Source organism: Balearica regulorum, chromosome 1, assembly GCF_011004875.1.
Source record: "Balearica regulorum gibbericeps isolate bBalReg1 chromosome 1, bBalReg1.pri, whole genome shotgun sequence".
In the NCBI taxonomy this organism is placed as follows: Eukaryota; Metazoa; Chordata; class Aves; order Gruiformes; family Gruidae; genus Balearica; species Balearica regulorum.
The window spans coordinates 6,697,818-6,718,855 of record NC_046184.1 but is presented as its reverse complement, the minus strand read 5'-3'; the positions used below and the strand labels follow the sequence as shown (position 1 = coordinate 6,718,855).

Below are 21,038 nucleotides of genomic sequence, written 5' to 3'. Positions count from 1 at the left end.
TGGCTCTGTAACTGAAGACAAGTCCTAAGGCAAACACTTTATACTTACAACCTCCCTTCCCCCCCTCCTCCCCCACCCCAAACTCTCATTTTTCTTTCTCTCTCTCCTTTTTCTAGTGGCGCTTGCTGTTTATATAACATATTAATTGGCTGCCTTAGTCATTCTGCGTATGCCTCCCCATCAACAGCTTCTAAGAGAAAAGCATCCTCTGTTAGAGAGACTTTTGAAGATATCTTTGCATAGATTTTAATTCAGATAGATAAATTCCCTCACCTCCCTCATGTATGAAAGAAATCATGACAGGGGTGAGGTTGAAGAAGGGATTGTGCACGTAATGATATGAGCTAATGAAAAATATTCCTGAGGAATGTTTTGAGAGAGCGGCTCCTATCTGAGCTTTCAATTTCAGGCAACGTAATGCATGGCACTGGAAAGGCAGATGTGTAACAACTGCTCTGGAAAAAGAATGCATTAAATTTTCCTGCTTTTTTTCAGACTGACACAGCCCTCTCCCCTCCAAGAGGACACAAGGCATATATTCCAGGGCATCACTTTAACAAGGAGGCTGCATAATGCTTTCCCAGAGTCAATCCCTTTGATTCGTAATGATGCTGAGTTTGCAAAAAAACCCCATGAAAAAGGTGCTTTACCTGAATTATTGGTAGAATATTTCCTGCCTGCATTGTCACCAAAATCAGCAAAAGCTGGACTGCTGCAGGAGGACGCATGCAGTCCTGTTAATCAAACTCAAATTTACAGGACTAAAGCTGTGGACTCTTGTCAAAAATGACATAGGTCATCAAACTTAATTCACCCTGGAAAGGCTAAAAAATGTTAACGCATCCTCCCATCTACGTTAAACCAAAAATCTAAGTGCTTATTATACAGTATATACCCCAGTGCTTTCTTCTTCCCTTGAAATGGCATGTAAATCCAATGCACTGTTAATGAGCAGACTGTCAGAGATTGTGGGGAAGCAAAGAGAGAAGGGAAGCTTTACTCCAGAGAGTTCTGCAGTGCACTTACTTATTTCTATTATTGTGCAAATTATTTTTGTAATGAAGTATTTTCATTTCTGGGCTTACAAAAAAAAAAGAATCTTCCCTTGCTCCCCAAGTCTCTCTCCTGTATTACTGTGAGTTTGTCAAATGGAATAAATTGCAGCCGAGGAAGAAGAAACTGCGTCTATTTTCATAGGATTTTATTTGTGTTATACTTCAACACTTTAAGTGCATTTAATAATTTCAACAATAAAAAGAAGAGCTTCATGTTTATTGATCACAAGAGGTGTTTGAAGTAATTTTTTCCTTAGAATTGCTGACTTTAAAAAGCATTTGTAGCTTTTATACAAGCAACCACCAAGACGATGCATTTTTCAGAATCCAAAACAGAGACCAGCCTCTACAACCCCAGCTTCTCACTGTACAAGCTTGCAAGAAAATTGGCGTGAATTTAACAGCCAGGAGAAGTTGTCTTCCTCAGCAGAGGTTCCTCAAGACTCAATGTTTTCATTGATGCTTTATACTGAGGTTCCACAGGCAGGTTAACCCTCCAGAAAGGGTTAACAAAGGATGGATGCCCGGGATGAGCCACTTACTTACATACAGATCAGGAGCTGAATATGCGGGATTGCAATTAAGAACTGCAAGTTGGGATGTTTATTTATTTATTTATGGCTTACAATGAAACTTGACATCCGATTCATAATATATAATTGGCCTTGATGCCAGTAATAATTATTTTAAGGGTGGTGAAACTAAATTGTCTTGCTCACAGCCACAAGGAGAGTCTGCGTAATCACCTTTGCTGGGGAAAGGATGCCTGCAACTCGGCTGCTTAAAATTCCTGTATTGCCTTGACTAATTTCTTTGAGGAAGGTCCCGGCCAGCCTGTCCCCTTGACAACAGCCACACACTCTGCTCAGGGTGCAGGAAAGGGTGTGAGGCAAGGGACCGAGCTGGGCTGCCAGGGATGGGTTTCTCCAGACCACAAAATGAAGTCAGGCTGGGAGAAGCCTCAGGGCCAAGCATGGGTCTGAGCATCGCCTCCTGCTCTGTGTTATGAACCCCTTAACTTCTGCCTGTGTGCCAGCTAAACCGGTTTAAATTTGGGTTGATTTTAGGCTTGAAATACAGTGCAGGTCGACCCTAAGTATGACTAGATCCCAACCTCCTCTTAAAAATAGCTGCTGGCTGAGGTGGACAAATTCCTGCCACATCATCCCAAAGGAGGTCCCCTGGGTCCTGCTTAGGTGCCAGGACAAAGACTCCAACCAAAGATGTTCACACGGAGATTCAAAAGAAATGAGCTGCAAACGGGAAGGCTTTGTTTTAATTTTCCAAGAGCAGCAGACGACAAACTCCCCACCGGCCTCCTTCAGTTTCACTAGTAAACCTATAAATATGCCATTTAACTAACATGATTTGCAGGTTTTCGGCTTGAGGGTGATTTTATAGTAAATTAAACATCCAGCTCCCGTGTACTGTACATCTTAAAAATGCAGATTTCACGAAGAATGCTCACGGTACAGAAAACATATTGATATAATGACGTGCTCTGAATTCAGCGCTATTAGTCAGTGCTGATCAGTGTTGAAGCTTAAGAAAATTGCTATTCTTTTTTTGGCTAGGGGCCCAGCATAAAAAACATTTAAAAGGACAACTGTCAGGATCAAAATGACATGTTTTCACTCCATCTGATAGAACATCTGATATTATTAAGCTGAAAGAGTTTTTAATTGTATATTCTCATGCAGAGAAAAGAATGCTTTTTCACCTCCGTTAAGACTGGCTGTCTGGATTTGTTTCTGCATTTCTGGTCAGCCCCTTCTTTCTTTCTTTCTAAAATGAATACCTACCTGCCAAGCAGGCATGGTTTGAGAATCAAATGGACTGCAAGAAGCATGGGTCAAACGTATTTAGAGGTTAGCAACTTTCCCTTTCGATCAGCCAAGCCCGCTCATTTGCCTGTGCGTGTTGGGTAGCTCCCAGAGACTGTAAAATGAGGAGCCCAACGTTAAACATGTGCGACCCAACAAAGCGTCGAGATGGGGAAAGGTGCTACCTGCTGCTGTTTGGTGAAAGGATGGCGGTCTAAAGCCATCTTGCCTAACTTGGTCATCTACAGTTTAGATGTCCAGTCTTAATCTCAGCTAAAATGTTATCGATTGGCTATGGCCAATGCCAAGAGATCAGCTCCACCAAAGACTGACTGATGTCACCTCTCCCAGCAAGACGGGATGACCTGTTTAATGAGTCTCTCCCCTGCTACTGACAATTGATAGGGCTGGTACCTTTTAGGCAACTCCCAAAACTTGCTCATCATGACAACACGTAGATGTCCTGAGCTCCAGCTGCAGGGGCAGAAGGAATAAGTGAGCTCTGAGGGACTGAACGAAGCTTTGGAGCTGGGAGTGCTTTGGGCAATGAGAGCAGGCAAAGGAGAAGGCTGGGGGAAAGATAACAGGGCACAAGGGTCAGCACTTGTGTGCACATATCTCAGAAGTTTTCATGGCTGCTTGATCTTTCTCTCTCCCACACTAGGGGTACGTTTCAATAATTCAAAATCCGGAAAATTAGTGAATTTTTTTTTGGGGGACCGTTTGATATCATTATTCCTGAACCTTGCTCATAGGCCTAGTAGTACCTTCTGGCTGTTCTGTACCACTCTGGAAGCCTTAAGTAGATACAACCATCCATAAGCAGCTAGTAGGTCGAGGTGGCTGAATACCCCTCATTGATGGAGTAGAAGAAGCCAGAAGGTCACAGTGAACAAGGCCTCAAGTTCTGCTTAGATGAAGGAAGATATAAAACTTCACAGCATCTTGATTAAGCAATTATGAGATTCACCTCTAATCCATCCAAACGTATTACAAACACAAGTCAGCTATGTTTCCTGGACAGTTAGTGCAACACATCCAGTGCTAAGCCTGCTGGATTTGGGGTGGGAATCCTTTGACCAAATGCAGGAACCCTGCCTCACAAATTGAAGATACCTGTTTTAAGACGAGATGTGTTGTCCTCGTAACTCCGTCAAGACTAGCTCTGCAACCACTAGCACGGGTGCCTAGGCATCGTGTTTGAAGCCGGAGAGCTACGTTAGCCGTCAAAAGTTAGCTGAGATGAAGTCTGCCTCTGCTGTGGGAACTTCCTTCAAACCAGACCCTACTGCCTTCTGACAGCCCTACAGCCAACTTGCAGAATAAAATCCTGAAGGGTCTAATTTTTTAACTTTACTTAATTTGCTTCAGTAATGAGCATTTCTTGCAGGCTGTATTAGATAGCTTGTGCTAACCCAGGAGAATAAAGGAATAGAGATTATTTTCTGTACACTATAAAATAATTAAACCCTATAACAATGATGGGAAATCTCCCTGAAGATTCAAACTTTTCTTTCTTCTAAATCCCAAAAATTCTGTACTGAAGAATCAGTTATGTCCCTTTATTATGCATTTTTGAAGAGTCCAGTCAGTGAAACTGCATCTTCCATCCAGAAGTTGCCTTCTCTTTTGAGCAAATTAAGAAATAGTTAATTATGTATAAATGGTTTTTTTTTGTTGCTGTTTATTTCTCATCCAGAAGGGAAGGAGGGGGGGAAACAGACTTTTTATTCCTGTTTGTAAGCCTGTGAAAAGCCCTTGCATACAATCTGTCAAAATCACACCTGGATCCAGAGCTGCCTGCATTAATTATCAACTTTCCTATGTGTTAGTGCTAACATATGGCATTTAGTTACTCCCTCCAAATTGGCAAATTTGTGCCACCTGGAATTTCAAAATTATTTCTTCAAGTTTTCACTAATAAAATAAATAAAAATAAATTATAAAATCACTCAGGTAACACCCACCCGCCCCCCCCCCCCCTTTTTATTTTAGAGTAGGAAATTTTGTCATTTTCCCTGAAGTGGTGATCCTTTGATCCATTTAAGAGCATACTGTCCTCAGGATATGTGTCTGAAAATACTGACTGATCCAAGAAACATTTAAGTATTTGCTGAATTGTAGCATGTTAATGGTCATGGACAAGAGTCAAGCATGACTTCATGTGCTTTTCGGTGTTAGAGTGCAGGAATCCCCTTTGTTTGAAAAAGGAAAAATATCCTTAAATGGACAAATACTGCAGGTGATTAACAAAGTGAATGTGGCAATGGTGGAGCCTTCAGAGTCTTGAAACCATGTTTTTCTGGCAGGTAATCCTTAACCAAAACTTTGTAGATAGGTTAAAACAACCTCCTAGTAATATAAAGGTGGTGATACTAGACCTAATGGGTGATCAGAACAGGACACACTACAAAATTCATCATCTGAAAATCTTTCAGGGCTGTTACATTTCTGAACAACAAAAGCCTCTGCAGAATCCTCCTGGGTAGAGAAATTAATTAGATCTAAAGGCAAGTCTTTCCCCATCAACTCTAGCTGCTAAAAACTTGGTGGAAGAGAATAAGCTTTGCTTCACTTGCATGAGCAGAGAGAAAACTCAGACACATGAGCTATTGTACCCAGGGACGGAACGGAGATGATTGCAGAGATCTATCAGCCACCCAGTTCCTACCCAGAAGGAAACAGATCATCAGGTTGCTAATAAAGTCCTAATCCTGCAGAAGTGCCCAGGCACTTAGTCAAACTTGTGCAGCAGATGCCTCTTCCATACCCATCTCCCAGTTTCCACGAGCTGAGTTTGGTCTTTTGTGCTAAGGCACAAGTTTCTGAAGTGATGTATACATCTCAAGACACGAACAGTCATGGAGAAGGAGGAGCATTTCGTCCTGGTACTCCTGGGCTTGGATGTTCATTCAAACCCCTTTGCAAGGGACTGAAGATGGGGAGGGGACATCTTATCACACAGCAAATACTGTTCTTTGAAAACCTCTGTAAGATGAATGAGGGGATCTCTCCTTCCTCCCTGTGGAACGTGAACCTTGTGAGTGTCTCAAACCTTCACAAATATGTGCAAGCTCAGAAGAATGTAATGAGCGGTCAACCTCCCCTACACATCTTTCCACGAGCTATCTGGAAATTTTGACCAAGATAATTTCTTTAATCTCTTTGAAACTTAAGAAAACCCACTGTACCTATAAAATGCAGTGGGATCCTCCCACTACTCAGAAATCAAAGGGTTTCAAGCATTACTCAGAAGCTCAAACATCATGGATCATGAAAACCAAGATGCCTTGGCATGCTTTCTTTCTTTTCCCCTTTGAACTTACCAATCTGGTTGAAGAGGTACAGTTTACAATTTGCTGTTGGCACAGATAACATACCTCCTCAGATGGATAGCCTGAAGCATACGGGAAGCACGTGCCAAACAGGCCTCCGCATTCCCTGTGCTTCTGTTCTTTCTCTTTTTGGTTCTCTAAGCTGCTCGCAAACTCTCACCTCCTCCATGGATCCCATGCCTACGCCCCGTCTTTCCAAGGAGCTATACCATTGTTACCATCGTCACGGTATTAGATTGCCTTCTGTCTCCCCAGTCATTAAAAAAGAAGAGTTCACCACCCCCAGAACATGCCTACCAGAAGTACCTACGCCCTCCAGGAGTCTAAATTTAAAAAAGTATTTAATTTGACAATTGCAGCCTCTGATCTGTCAATGTGCTTTCCCTAAAACACAAAGAAAGGCAAGGAAAAAAAAGCAAAAAATTCCAAATCCCTCATGATTTTCATGACAGGGATAGGTATAAGGAAATAAGAGAGTACTCCCCCAGTGCAGACAGGAGTCTCATGCAGATAACCCCGGTCTAACAGCAGCAACGAGGAGCTAACCTACCCTGCTTTCCAAGCAGGTGCTATTTGCAGAACAAGACAGAATTTGCACAATTCCCCATGGCGCTTTGCCAATATGTTCAATCTCCTCTAGGAAGGAAAACTTCAGGCAACGTAACTCACGGGAAGTCTATTTTGGCCCATCGCATCTTATTTTTCTAATTTGCCAAGGAACCTGAAGTGAAATTTATCTTTGAAAGAAGAACCCATAGAGGCTATACTTAGTTCAGAGGGTCCAGGCCAGTGTTCCTGTACCTAAGGGATGCACAATAAATACTAGGGAGTGGAGTCTGGATTCCAACAGCAAAGTTTTCCTTGACTACAGCGGTGCTTGAAAAGTTTGTCCCTCCTGTCCATGCGGGCGCCTTGGCCTCTTTTCTGAGCACTCAAAGACAGCGAGAAATCACTGCTGAAACTCAACCCAAGAGAGAGAACACCATGCCCTTACAAATGGGGGATGGCTCAAATTTCCTGTGCTTGTGGCCAGTTTTGTTTTGAAAGTTATCATAATAGGAAACCTACTATAATGTGAAGTTTTAATTTCCTTCCAAACTTTATAATCCTTGGAGAAGGCTGAAAATGGGATGCACTACAATTAGCAAAAAAGAAGCCTTAAAAAAGCCTTGCGGAGAGATTTAGAGCCCAATCATAATTTACATTTGCAGGTATGTAGATCTCTAAGTGCACGGCTTCTGCCCTGATTACTAATTAATGAGGTGCAAAGATGCCTGTTGGAGGAACCAGCTCTGATTATGTGGGCCTTATGGGAAAATGAAGCTCTTGCAATCTAAGAAGGCAGATGATATCTTTAACATATATTTTAGAAAATTACAGGAACAAATCAAGGGGCAAAATATACACACGTATATATTTTTAAAGAATCACACACAGCCAGGTTGCGTTACCATCCGATTATCTTATTTCCTTGAATATACAAACCTGGCATGTTTAATAGATTTAGGATGCTGTCTATTTTGCATGTCATATACATCCACTTAGGCAGTACCCTGGTATTCTGAATGGATACTACTGTCATTACAGCATTCATTTTACAATCGTTTAGAGGAATGAGTATACGGAGAGCTGCAAGGTGGGGTTCCCAGTTCAGAACCAAGCATATGATTAAAACTTCAATTTGGCTCAGATTCAGAACAGTACCGTTCTATAAAAAGGAACTTTAGGCAAAGGTTTAAGGCCCATCAGATGCTTACGTGGTTTGTTAACATGAGAAGGTTTTTTGTTTCTTTTCTATTTTCTCCATTAAAATTTCATCTCCATCTCATCAATATCACGTGCTCCTGCATCACCTCGCTGCTAGGAGAGCACAAGGAAAAGACAGATGTAGCGAGGTAGGCCATGACATACAGCAGGTAGAAGGAAGACCATTTTTCAGAACATTTCCTTCCTTCTTTAAAGCAGAGGATAAACAGTAGTTCAGAGCAGGTCAACATCTTCCCCAACATGTCAGGTGTAGGGAAACTGCCTCGTATCATTTTCACCACACAAGGAGTAAAGCAAAAACTCTCGCAGTGTTGTGTTTGCTTTAGTTTAGAGAGAGTCACGAGTAAGTAAAAATAAATGAAACACATACCATTTGACTTTTCACTATCTGCGGGTTTCATCTGAATAGGATGATGCATCTAAAAACAAAAATGAAGAAGAGTAAGGCAGGTTGGATAGTCATAAAAAATCAAGAATCATGTTTTTAATGAAGAGCTAAAAAGATACATGATTAATATTAAACATGTTGAAATGATATAAATTCAAAATAACACTATATTACTGGCTTTTAAGAAAAAAATAAAATGGTAAAGGAGCATTTTATAACCAGGAAGATTTAAAAAAAAAAAGATCATTGGGCCCACAGGACTTATATAAAACTTTAATTTGTTGTATCTAGTTTCAGAAGACCTCTAAAGTTACCGCCCTCATTAATTTATGGCATGCTTGGTTTCTGTTTTACCAACTTTTTTTCCTTGAGCTCAACCACTGCCAAAACCGAGATGGAATTTTCAAGTAATTTAAGAGCTAGCAAGCATTTCAAATACACTCAGAGGAGTTGAGTTTGACAAATGAACTTTGCTTGTAATTAAAAAAACATGTGCTGATTCTTTCAGGACTGAAGAGGAAGAGACTTGTGCTTACTATAACTGTTTAGTATATAGCTTTTATTTTTTTTTTTAAGAATACATTATGCATTCATTCACAAAGCTTCAACATGGTACAATTCTGGCTTCCATAAAAACTCCTACTACGTTCTCCTTCTCAACCTCTTCCTCCATTCGTGTCCCTCTTCCTGCAAAAGATAGCAACCCCTCTGTGCAGCTACTAGCTGAACATCACGTGGCATCCTACCTTGGCACACTCGGTATGGTGTGTCCTCAGCTTGCATTAATAAATGATGCTCCCCCCCCACTGAACTGTTGATAACTCCGACCAAATTTTTATGAATGGTGTTTTCTGTTGTTTCAGGAATAGCAACACCACAACAGTTGAGCTTCCTCTGATCAGACTTCCACTGGACATTGGTTATAGGCAGCCCTGTGTCCACCGTGATGGATTCCGGGAAATATTGTTACAGCTTCTCTCAAAAGCCATCAGAACTGACCGCACATTGAGCTTCAATGTGGGAGATGTTTAAGACCCACTCTTATTTTCTTCCATAGGGTTCTGCAGAATTGCTGGGATTCGACTGCACAAACCTGGCAGCAGCAGAAGCCTCTTCTCTCCTCAGCAATTCCTCACCATTTCACGTGAGCATTTAAGAGATCTATGCTCTTTCGGCTTTTCTGTAATTTTTTAGTGCAGAAAAAAACCCTTAAAACTTAACCTCCAGGGACACACTTGCTAGATTCTTTAGAAAATACAAAATATTGCTATGAACATTTCCCTAAGATTTACTCCAAGTCCAGAACGCTCCCTGGCCCTGCAAATCAATGCATTCCTTGTACTGCTTGCAAAACTCCCACTGTGCCCTAAGGAAAAGGCAAAGCCACAAGGTGGATGCAGTCACCGGGATGCATAAATTTACTTCAATTTTAACAATTCTGTTCTCTTTGAATCATTTGTTTCCCAAATGGACTTTAATAGCCCAGCACTTGTCTGCCACCACTCTTATTCGATCTAATTTATAGAAAAAAAGGAACTTCTATTGTACTTTATCTTCTTTAACTAGTGCTTAACATTTATCCTGGCATCAACAATACACTGGGCACTGCAGGAGACTTTAAATTCACGGGAATGTGATGCAGCTTGTCCACTCAGCGAGCAAAAAGTGAAAGAAGAAAAAAGGTGTAACTTGCTCCATGAGCCCATCTGCAGGTATTGATGTCTCTGCAGAGCAACGGAGCGGTGAGAAAACAGAGGGGAAAAAAATGAGCATTGAAAATTTGGGAATATGCAAGTTATAGAAGAAAAACCCAACCCAAATCCAGACCTCATGCAGACAGAGGATCTATCACTCTATCTAGCTGCATTTATATGTCCCTAATTGGAGATCTTTTGAATAAAGGCAATTCTAACAATGTTAAAACCCTTTCACTTTTCAAACTGCCTGATCCAGAGAAGCCAACTTCAGATCAAATTCATGTGAGTAAGTTATTTTTGCAGCCCCATGGTCACAATACAAAGATCAGTGTTACCAGACAAACACAGGTACCGCATCAGAAATCATCCTCTTCTGTTATGCATAATTACCCCAAGTTCATTAAGTCAGTAATCTGTTATGTTGGCAAAGCAAGAGGCAAGATTTAAGAAGATGCTTCAGCTGGGTTTTGACTTGATTTCAAAGGTTCCTGGCTAAAAAGCCATGGTCCAAATTCTCTTCGCACCAGCAAGTCAAAGTCAGGAGTGACGCTGTTGCTCTTAAAATTATATCGGTGCAAAACTAAGAAAAGACTCAGATCAGGCCTGGAGGGTTTAAACCGCAGAATGCCCGTGCTAAAATGGATGCGATACACAAACATGGCTTTGGCGAAGAGGAAGGTGGAAAAATACGTTACTGACAGTTTCCTAACATGAGAGGGCTCGTGTTGAAGCTTGTTTAACCCTGACCATCACCAATTGATACGTTAACAACCTTTAACACTAGATTCAATAAAACATGCCATTTATAACCTGGAATGGGTTTTACAGAGTCACTGGTTCGCATCTCATTATTAAACTCATTGCTGACCTCTAGAGACAACTGCCGTGACAATACATATTATAAGCTCTCTACCCATAAAATATTTAAAAGTAGGTGTAAAAAAGAAAAGAAAAGAAAAGAATGAGTCTCAAAGAAGTGTGCAGTGAATAAGAAAATTAAAGGGGCAGAGACAAACGCTAAATAGGTACTATCCTTTCACTCTACAATGAGCAAAAGAGAAAATAATCTCTGCGTTTTTTATCTTGCTTGTATAACTGCAGGCTATAAAATAATAAAATAGCTGTGCTTTCTGAGGCCCTCCAAAAGATTATAGATGATATAAACCTGTTTCAAATTAGATGCCACCCACTAGAATCATGTCATCTACTGAAATGAAGGATTTCATGTCTTATCAGAAAGCTGTTATTGTAGCTATACATCACAAAGCCATACACTTATGGATCTCAAGGTAAGTGATTTCTCAGTATGTCATGTTGTCACACAGAAAAACAGGAAACATTTTCTTCTGAGCTTGAAGAAAGCTTTGCTTACAAAAATACAGTATTTATGAATGCATAGTTGCAATTAATAAATAAGCAAAAGTGAGAGAAGTAACTGCAGTAAATAATTTATAGACATTAACATCACTCTGTGCTCAGACCCTGTAGTAAAAGAGAACAACGCAGCTCTCAGGCAAGTTCTTTCTGAGGGTGGGCAGCTTCCCTCAGCAAGCACCGTGCACGGGGATATCAAAACCAGACCAGATATCCCAACCTTACTTACGGGCTGTAAAGAGCAACCTCTCCTCGGCAGTATTTGAGAGAGCTCTACCGAATGCAGCTGTGCAGCCAGTAACGGCACGACCTACCTTTCCTATACATGCTCTCTATCCATAGGTCTCAAACCACACCACGACACTGTTTTACAACTGAGAGCAGGCAAACGCCCGTTGCCCAAGGTCATGTGGTGCCTCGCGGCAGCGCTGGCGGGGAAGCCGGGGCTCCATTGGCTGCCTGCGCTGTCACGGAGGCCACACGAAGCCCGAGGCCGAGCACGTCATCGCTTCTCCTTGGGCGCATCCCGAGCAGGGGTGCTGAGGTGGTCCACGGGAACCAACAAGGGAAAGAGAGTTGTCAAACGTGCAATCCTGAAAATCCCTCTGAAATCAATGAGAATCTGGCCACCGGCTATGTCGAGGACAGCAGCAGGACCAAGCCATGGCCTAGAATGACAATTGACTAGTTACATCTTTTTTCCTCCTCTTTTTCCTCAGTACATCCCACTGTATGTAATATAACTTCATTAGAGAAAAAAACACAGCAGAGCAACCCAAAAACCTCTCAAATGCACACATCCTCTCCAGCTTTGGAGACTCAAAGTCATCTTTTCAACAATAATGCTACCTATTTACATTCTTGTCAAAGCCATGTGACATCTGCATGGGAGAAAACAAGCCGGCTAAGAGTCTATTTCTGGCAAAAAAATTGCAAGGAAATTAGATTAACCTGGGTGGAATTCTATCTGGGAATTTGGAGTCTGTCGTGGTGATTAAGTCATCATTTCTGTCAGATTACTCTAATCAGCTGTCAAATACGATTCCACAACCCCATCTGTAACTTGGCATCCTCGTTATTCAGTCGATGTTACCTTCTGTATACAAAACAAACACCAAACAAGGAGGTGTGTGCAGCCTAGCATTTAGCAGAGTCATTAGCTGTGATTACTATTGTGTGCTTGCACATTGCATGACGCGATCAGCTTACGGCTTGTTTTATTTAGTCAGGAGATGCTTCAAATCAGGTGTAATCTTAAGCCCAGAGCGCTAGGGGTGAATGGGGAAGAACTATCTCCGGGCATGGGATTGGCACGTTCTGAGTCACCGCCGAGATTGCTTAAATCTCATTTCAGATTTGTCAGCGTATTTGGTGGAAAGGCTTTTGGGCACCTGTTTTCCAGCCATTTTCTGAAGCGAAATGGGCACTCAGATGTTCTAGGTAGGCTAAAGACTTCCTGCAAGGAGTAGTTTCTGCGAATGAAGGAAGGTCTGTAGGCTGAGGCGGTCGACACTCTAAATGATCTGTATCAGTTGGTTTAATAAGAGGTAGTTTGTTATATATGTGAGTATGTTTGTCTCACTGAGGACTTCAGTGATTAAAAAGCAGGAAATGCCTTTCAGTAAAGATGAAGGAGCTGATGGGCTCAATTTGCTGCAGCTGTGTTGAGTCTGTCAAATTCGGGTGCCCTCAGCACCTCCAAAACTCTGGCCATGTAATTAGACTATGTAAAATCATTATTTTACGGTCCATTACAAAACCACCTTCATACATGATTACCACCTCTATTAGCAGCTTTTATTCTCTGTTCCTGCCACTGCAGGCTGCACGTGCCTTGCTCCCGTCATTCGTCGTGCCTCAAGGAAAGAAAACCACTCTTCATAAAGGACTCAAATGCACACAAACCTGCCCATGCCTTCACCAAGCTCAGTAACAGATCATCTCCTAAAAGTCCTCTAAAGTGAAACACAGTCTGACTTTACATCACAGGAGTTTAGGATGGTTGTGTGGAGGACATTATCCATGACTCTTTACTCCTCACTAGTCCTCTTGTCATCTTTCTACAACCCTTTAAAGCCATCAGCAGACTTCTAGAGCTCTTAGCCCTCTTTAGACCTGTCCCCTTCCTCTCTTCCCTGTCATTTGCCATGGCTCTAAGTTTCTAGCCATGCCCCAGCTCAGTTTGTCCCTTACCTGTCACCCTCGCAGACCGCATCGTGGGGAAATACCACACAAAATTGAGCTAAACCTTCCCCCAAGCAAAGGGGAAATTTAAAAAACTTGGGTTACTCGGGTAACATCCAAACCAAACAAACTGCAATAGGATTAGATGATGACAGCTTGCATGTATCTTGTCATTTATAGCACTTTGGGACTTGCTTCTTGCTAGCATCAATCATTGTTGAAGCCAAAGGGGACTTCCTTCACATTTTGTACATCTCAGAATTGTAAAATGGCAGGAGAGAATGTGGGAGAGAGAAGAAGAGATGTCAGACCTTAATAAAACCCTAATGTTCTTCTTGGGGGAAAGACTATAAATCCATAGACTTTTTTTAACCAATAGGAAAACCAAAGAGGAAGAAAACATTAAGGAGCAGCAGGAACAGGCTACAGGCACGGGGAAAGAAAAGCACCTAAAGAGGCATCGGCATGAAAACTGGTGGGAAAAATTTATGTTCTTTGCCTAACTCTGGTCTGGTAATGAATTTAAAATTTTCTCCAGGCTACTGATCAAATTAGTGAGAGCAGCTTAATCAGAACAGTAGTCCAAGGAAAAGAAGAATCCAAATCTCTACCTGCCAGGTTCCTGAGCACCTTTTCTGAGTCTGGAAGTCAGGAAGGAAAGTATTGACCTACCAAAAGACCATGGGAAGAAGGGGAAATGGTCCACAAGCACCGGAGAATTAAACGATTTTCAGTATCTTCAGAGATCACTGTTCTTCCAGATTATTATCATATTACTAGTATCTTCTGGAACAAGTTGCCATTACTGAAACTTGGTGGGACAAATCGCATGACCGGACCACGGTTATCAATGGCTACAGGCTGTTCAGAAGGGACAGATGGACAGGTAAAGAAGGAGGGGTGGAGGGGTTGTCCTCTACATCAAGAAATAGGTAAGAGTGTGAAAAGCTGTCTCTGAAAAATAGCCACAAGCAGGCTGAAAGCTTATGGGTAAGAACTAGAGACTGAGGCAACAAAGGGAACCTTGTGGTTGGTTACTACAGGCTGCCCAGTCAAGGGGAGCGTATCGATGAAGCCTTCTTATTCCAGCTACAAGAGGCATTGTGCTCACAGGCTCCTGTCCTGCTGGAGAACTTCAACCACCTCAACATCTGCTGGAAAAGTAACACGGTGAGCTGTAGGCAATGCAAGAAACTCCTGGAAAGCATTGAGGATAACTTCTTAAGCACGGTAATACACAGCCCTACCAGAAGGGATGTGATACTGGACCTGTTGGTCACTCACCAATGCAAGTGAGATAATCAGTGATGTCAAGACGAGGGAGCAGAACAGAGCTGGCAGATCTTTAAGGATGCTTTCCATAGAGAGCAAGAGCTCTTGATCCCCAGTTGTAAGAAATCAGGAAAGGAAGGCAAGAGACTGGCATGGCTGAGTCAAGACTTGCTGGTCAAACTAAAGGGCAAGAAGGAAGTGCACAGGCAGTGGAAGCAGGGACAGGTATCCTGGGAAGAGTACAGGCACGCTGCCTGGTTGTGTAGGAATGGGGTCAGGAAGGCCAAGGCATGGCTAGAACTGAACTTGGCAAGGGATGCAAAGAATAATAAGAAGGGCTTCTACAGGTATATCAGCCAGAAATGGAAGGCCAAAGAAAGTGTTATCCCCTTGATGAGCAAGACTGGCAAATGGGTAACAATGGACAAGGAGAAGGCTGAGGTACTCCACAACTTTTTTGCCTCAGTCTTCACTGGCAACCTCTCTTCCCACACCTCTTAAGTGGATAGACTGCAAGACAGAGACCGGGGGAGCAAAGTCACTCCCACTGTAAGAGAAGATCAGGTTCATGACCACCTGAGGAACCTGAACATACATAAGTGTATAGGACCTGATGAGATGAGTTCCAGAGTCCTGAGGGAATTGGCTGATGTAGTTGCCAAGCCACTCTCCATGATATTTGAAAAGTCACAGCAGTCAGGTGAAGTCCCTGGTGACTGGAAAAAGGGAAACATTGCACCCATTTTTAAAAAGGGTAGAAAGGAGGACCCTGGGAACTAATGACCTGTCAGCCTCACCTCTGTGCCTGGGAAGATGATGGAACAGATCCTCCCAGAAGCTATGCTAAGGCACGGGGAGGACAGGGAAGTGATTTGAGACAGCCAGCATGGCTTCACCAAGAGCAATTCCTGCCTGACCAACCTAGTGGCCTTCTGTGATGGAATGACTACATCAGTGGATAAGGGAAGAGCTACGGACATTGTCTGTCTGGACTTCTGTAAGGCCTTTGACACAGTCTCCCACAACATCCTTCTGTCTGATTTGGAGAGATATGGATTTGATGGGTGAACTGTTCGTTCCAATGAGGAACTGGTTGGATGGTCGCATCCAGAGGGTCAACAGCTCAATGTCAACAGAGGTCAACAGCTCAATGTCCAGATGGAGATCAGTGACAAATGGTGTCCCCTGGGGGTCTGTGTTGGGACCAGTACTGTTTACTATCTTCATCAATGACATTCCAGGATTGAGTGCACCCTCAGCAAGTTTGCAGATGACACCAAGCTGAGTGGTGCAGTTGACACGCCTGAGGGACAGGATGCCATCCAGAGGGACCTGGACAAGCTTGAGAAATGGGCCTATGTGAACCTCATAAGGTTCAACAAGGCCAAGTGCAAGGTCCTGCACATGGGTTGGGGCAACCTCCAGTATCAATACAGGCTGGGGGATGAAGGGCGCAAGAGCAGCCCTGCCAGGAAGGACTTGATGGTACTTGTGGATGAAAAGCTGAACATGAGACAACAATGTGTGCTCGCAGCCCAGAAAGCCAACCGTATCCTGGGTTGCATCACAAGAAGTGTGGCCAGCAGGTTGAGGGAGGGGATTCTCCCCCTCTTCTCCACTCTTGTGAGACCCCACCTGGAGTACTACGTCCAGCTCTGGGGGCCCCAGTACAGGAAAGACATGGACCTGTTGGAGTGAGTCCAGAGGAGGCCATGGAAATGATCCGAGGGCTGGAGCACCTCTCCTATGAAGACACGCTGAGAGAGTTGGGGTTGTTCATGCTGGAGAAGAGAAGGCTCTGGGGAGACCTTATTGTGGCCTTGCAATGCTTAAAGGGGGCTTATAAGAAAGACGGGGACAGACTTTTTAGTAGGGCCTGTTGCAATAGCACAAGGGGTAATGGTTTTAAACTAAAAGAGGGTAGGTTTAGACTAGATATAAAGAAGAAATCTTTTCCATGAGGGTGGTGAACCACTGGCACAGGTTGCCCAGAGAGGTGGTAAATGTCCCATCCCTGGAAACATTCAAGGTCAGGTTGGACAGGGCTCTGAGCAACCTGATCTAGTTGAAGATGTCCCTCATTGCGGGGGGGTTGGACTAGATGAGTTTTAAAGGTCCCTTCCAATCCAAACTATCCTATGATTCTATGATTATGTGCAGCATCTCCACACGCCCGCCGCCCCGTCCCAGTCCCAGTCCCTTGTTTCAGCTCTTAGCTCCCAAGTTTTTCAGTAGGATCCTTCTGGAGGAGCTCTTGAACATATTTCTCACATCACTTCGATGCCAACTGGTTTCGCTTGTTTAAACCCTTGTGACTCACAAGTAATGCAAGTTTCCCAGAAGTGAAAGAGGTGTATTTTCCTATCGAAAAGAACTGTTTAGAATGACTTCTCTAGGGTCAAACTAACTTGAATTACACAGTCAATATCTGGCTACAGTTTCAGGGAACTTCTCCGGGAACCAGGGATAGTCTCTGAGGCCAAATAAATACTAGTGAATAAAAGAGGCGAGGGACCGCTCTCTGGCTCTTACGAGGAGTGGCGTGGCATGGCTTGCATTTACACAGCTATACTTCTCCTTCCTCTCAAAACAGGATGCCCTTGCTCATACTGCCCAGTGGGAACAGGCTCCAGCCCATGTTATTCCCCCAAATATGCCCACACACACCGGGCAGGAAAATGCTAGCTAGCACTGAGACCAATGCCGTGGTCCTGCTTGCTTTACCAGCACAGCCAGAGCTTTGGATTCCCAGTATTGATTTAAGTCATTTACCTTACGTTTATTCACGGGTAAAAGGAGGACAAATGTGCATCCGTCACATAGACTCTCACAAATAAATGCAAACTAGTAGCTGTTACTGCCTGAGCAATGGCAGAGCCAGAAGATTGTTTGCTGTCATCCTTTCATAAATCCCAGTTTAAGGGATTTAAACTGTGTTAGGTATTCATACAATTTTAGTAGCAGAAAAATGTGGTCTGTTACTTGGCCTCCTAGATTACCGTCAGTCATATATATAGATATATATATGCATATTTTGGAGAGAGAGCAAGAGGGAGAGAGGGAGGGAGGGAAGGAGGAAGGGAGAGAAGCAGGAGAAAATGAATACTGCTGGTGGGTGCCAAATATAGTTCATGCGGTAATGCATAACATCATTATTTTCTATTTAGAGCACAGAAACAAGCATATAGCTTGCTTAAAACAAGTTGTTTCTTTTACCAGAGAACACTAAACCTGCTGAAATTCAATGACTTTTGGAAGCTTTCCAACTCAGTCATTTGCAATCCACTACACTCCATGTTTTAAATTCAAGTTAAATTGAACATTAGCTGGAGAGACTAAAAACAATGCCGTGCTTTAAAATAATAATAATATTCTAGTGATCCCTTCCACAGTCCCCCCGCATCCTGCTGCTCCTCCCATACATTTACTGATTAGGCTATACACTCGATCTTCCTTAAAAGTTGTACCCTCGTATAGAAATGAAAAAGTTGGTGGTCTTAGAAGTGACAACCTCACTTCCTAATGTACAAATAACTACTGTTGCTCTGTTAGCAGTTCTACTCCATTTATTTAATTCCTTCATTTCTTACCACCCACACAAATGGCAACAACTCCAGGACACGTGCGAGCCAAACGGAGTGGAGATAAGGAAGAGGAGGTATGACCAGTATTTCTCTCTTCAAAATCACATGGAAACCACAGTGATTAACTATCTTTTCTTCAAACAAATGAGCCTTTACGGAACCTATTCAATCCTAAAAATAGACATTAAGTGGGATGCTACATCTTGTTGGGAATAATGCCTTGGGGATATTTTGTATCATCCATGCTTAAAAAGCAAACCCATTAGACATCTGAGCAAAACGCCAGATATTATTTTAACAGCAAGAGTTATCCATCTCATCTGCAGCGGCAATAACTTTTGTTGACATTTTGCCAATTGAAGTTTGCATCCCGATGTGTTTTGGCTTTTTTCTTCCCCTTTGCATTAAAACGATAAGGCACAGAAAGATAACGAAAGTCTCTCCGTGACATTAATTGACTGAGTTTTAACACCCATTCAAGGTAACTGCGAGGAGTAAAAATTACTGCCCACGTTTCTGAGTGGAAAACGAAGCGTGGTGAAGCAGCGATTTGCCCGGCGTCATGCAGGGAGGCACCGCATGGCCCAGAATGACTACTCGAAGGGAGGCATCCGAGCTGTCCGCGCCGCAGCAGAGCCTGAGCTCCTCATGCTCTAATTGATTTCTCCTCCCAACCCCATTGCGAGGTACTTACTGCTGCTATCTCTTTTTAGCAGAAAGGAAGATGATGGGGGAAAAAAAGCACAGATGCTATACGTGATTCATCTGGAGTTATTCCACAACCAAAGCCAAGTCTCCCAAGCCAAAATCTCGTGGTTTTATCACCAGGTATAGGTAAGCCATTAATGACCAAATGTACTCCACACAAGCATTTTTTTTTTTTTACATTATTACTCCCTAGATACCCTACTCAAGATGTAACATAAGAACCTGAAGCAGTGATGCAGGATAGCTGGAGGAACGAAATGCCAGCCAAGCTGTTGTGGGTTTGGGATCTCAGCTAATAACTAACGCAACCTTGCGCTGCATTGGGTGGATTTGCCCAACATGACTTAAGATGCCAGGACTCAATTCCCAGCATGACACAAGTCTTACAGTCAATGTCTCACTGGAGATGACTCAAGTGTTCTGAAGCCGTCCTTTCCTCCATCTCCCTAGTTGGGCGTTGGCTTCCAGAAGTCAACAGGAGGTTGAGACCTAAAAAGGAGTACTTTTCCTTCAAATCTAACAGCACCACTCCCCTCACCACCACCAGCCCCCGTATTAATATTTGGAAAGCAGAACCAGAGCAAAGCCAAAACACGCTACCTATTATCTCATCTTCTATGAAAAGTCTTCCCACCTCCCATGGGAATGAAACAGAGGCCCTTTAACCATCCCAGAAGGGGAAGGCAGTGCTTGTGCTTACTCGAGTGGTCTGGAGATGCGTATTTCCACATTTCTTTTCCTAGCAAAAGTCAAATCCCCTGCTCAGGAAGCCTGACTCCTGATGGCCTGCTCAGGGAAGTTTGCCCTTCTCATTTATGACTTTGGGATCTTCAAAGACTCAAGATGATGTTCCCATCTTAAAACAAAACCCTCTCCTGCTGGTAAATGGAAATCTTTATATAGCTCAGGCTACGGGCACCATTTTAGGGTGGTAATGTTTGAGCCCGGTCCACATGAAACCCCTCCCTTTCTACATAAATCCCTCTGATTCATCATCAACATCTAGGATGACTTTTAAAAACTTGTGAAGAAAACAAAGTAACCCTCCATCCCCTTCTTCTCATCCCCCAAACGAAAATAAAATAAATTCTCTTTTAGGCTACCGATGACCATGAAGAAATTTAGTTTAAATGAAATGTTTTTTAAAACATGCAATGGCTTTTGTAATGCAAAACACTAACTCGGCTGTGACTGAGGGCACAGTTACCAGGATATTAAATGCTTGTTTTGCAGAAGTTTTATTTTAAGATTTACGCTGTTCTGTGCTTGCATGTACTGTCTCCTCTGTGAACTGTGCTCTGGGAAAACACCATGTGATTATGCTCAGCAATATCCTCTACCTTTGCCAAGCTGAAATTCAGGAAATAACCCTTTAAAGGCAATGGCCAGCAACAGCAACATTTCAGAAAGGCAAGAAAGCATAGTCAGGGGTTTCTCTGTTCCTTTTACAACGTTATCTCATCTACACTTATCTTCTCCATTTTTGGCTTTCATTCAATAAGAGAGAAACCAGCCCCAGCTACTCCCTCAGTTTCACATCACGGATTTTTCTGTTCATTTACTAAGCGGATCTTCTGCCTGACTCTGTCTGCAGCATGGAAGGTCACCTTGATCCAACAACATGCCTGGTCTCCTCTTCTAACAGGAACTAAAGTATTTGGTACAAAACTTGAATTCTAGGCTATGGGATATTTTTATTTTTTTTTTTATGCAAAGCTTTTTTAAAGTTCTTGTTGGAAAGCTTTTGTATTTGCATTACAATGTGCCAGCAAGAACATCTTAAGAACTAGAAAGTGTGATTGAGGTAAGTCTAAAATAAGCCCAGAAAGCATCAAAATTATAACTTCTATT

The 21,038-nt window shown here is 42.7% G+C and overlaps 1 protein-coding gene across 22 annotated transcripts in view; it reads right to left on the bottom strand.

The window, feature by feature from the left end:
- CELF2 (CUGBP Elav-like family member 2) overlaps positions 1 to 21,038 on the bottom strand; it is a 568,513-nt gene that overhangs the window by 66,874 nt on the left and 480,601 nt on the right. For all 22 annotated transcript variants that reach the window (XM_075762404.1, XM_075762317.1, XM_075762230.1 and 19 more), the window contains one exon: positions 8,351 to 8,399. In XM_075762404.1, coding sequence (XP_075618519.1) covers positions 8,351 to 8,399 — 49 coding nt within the window. The remainder of the gene's footprint in view (positions 1 to 8,350; positions 8,400 to 21,038) is intronic.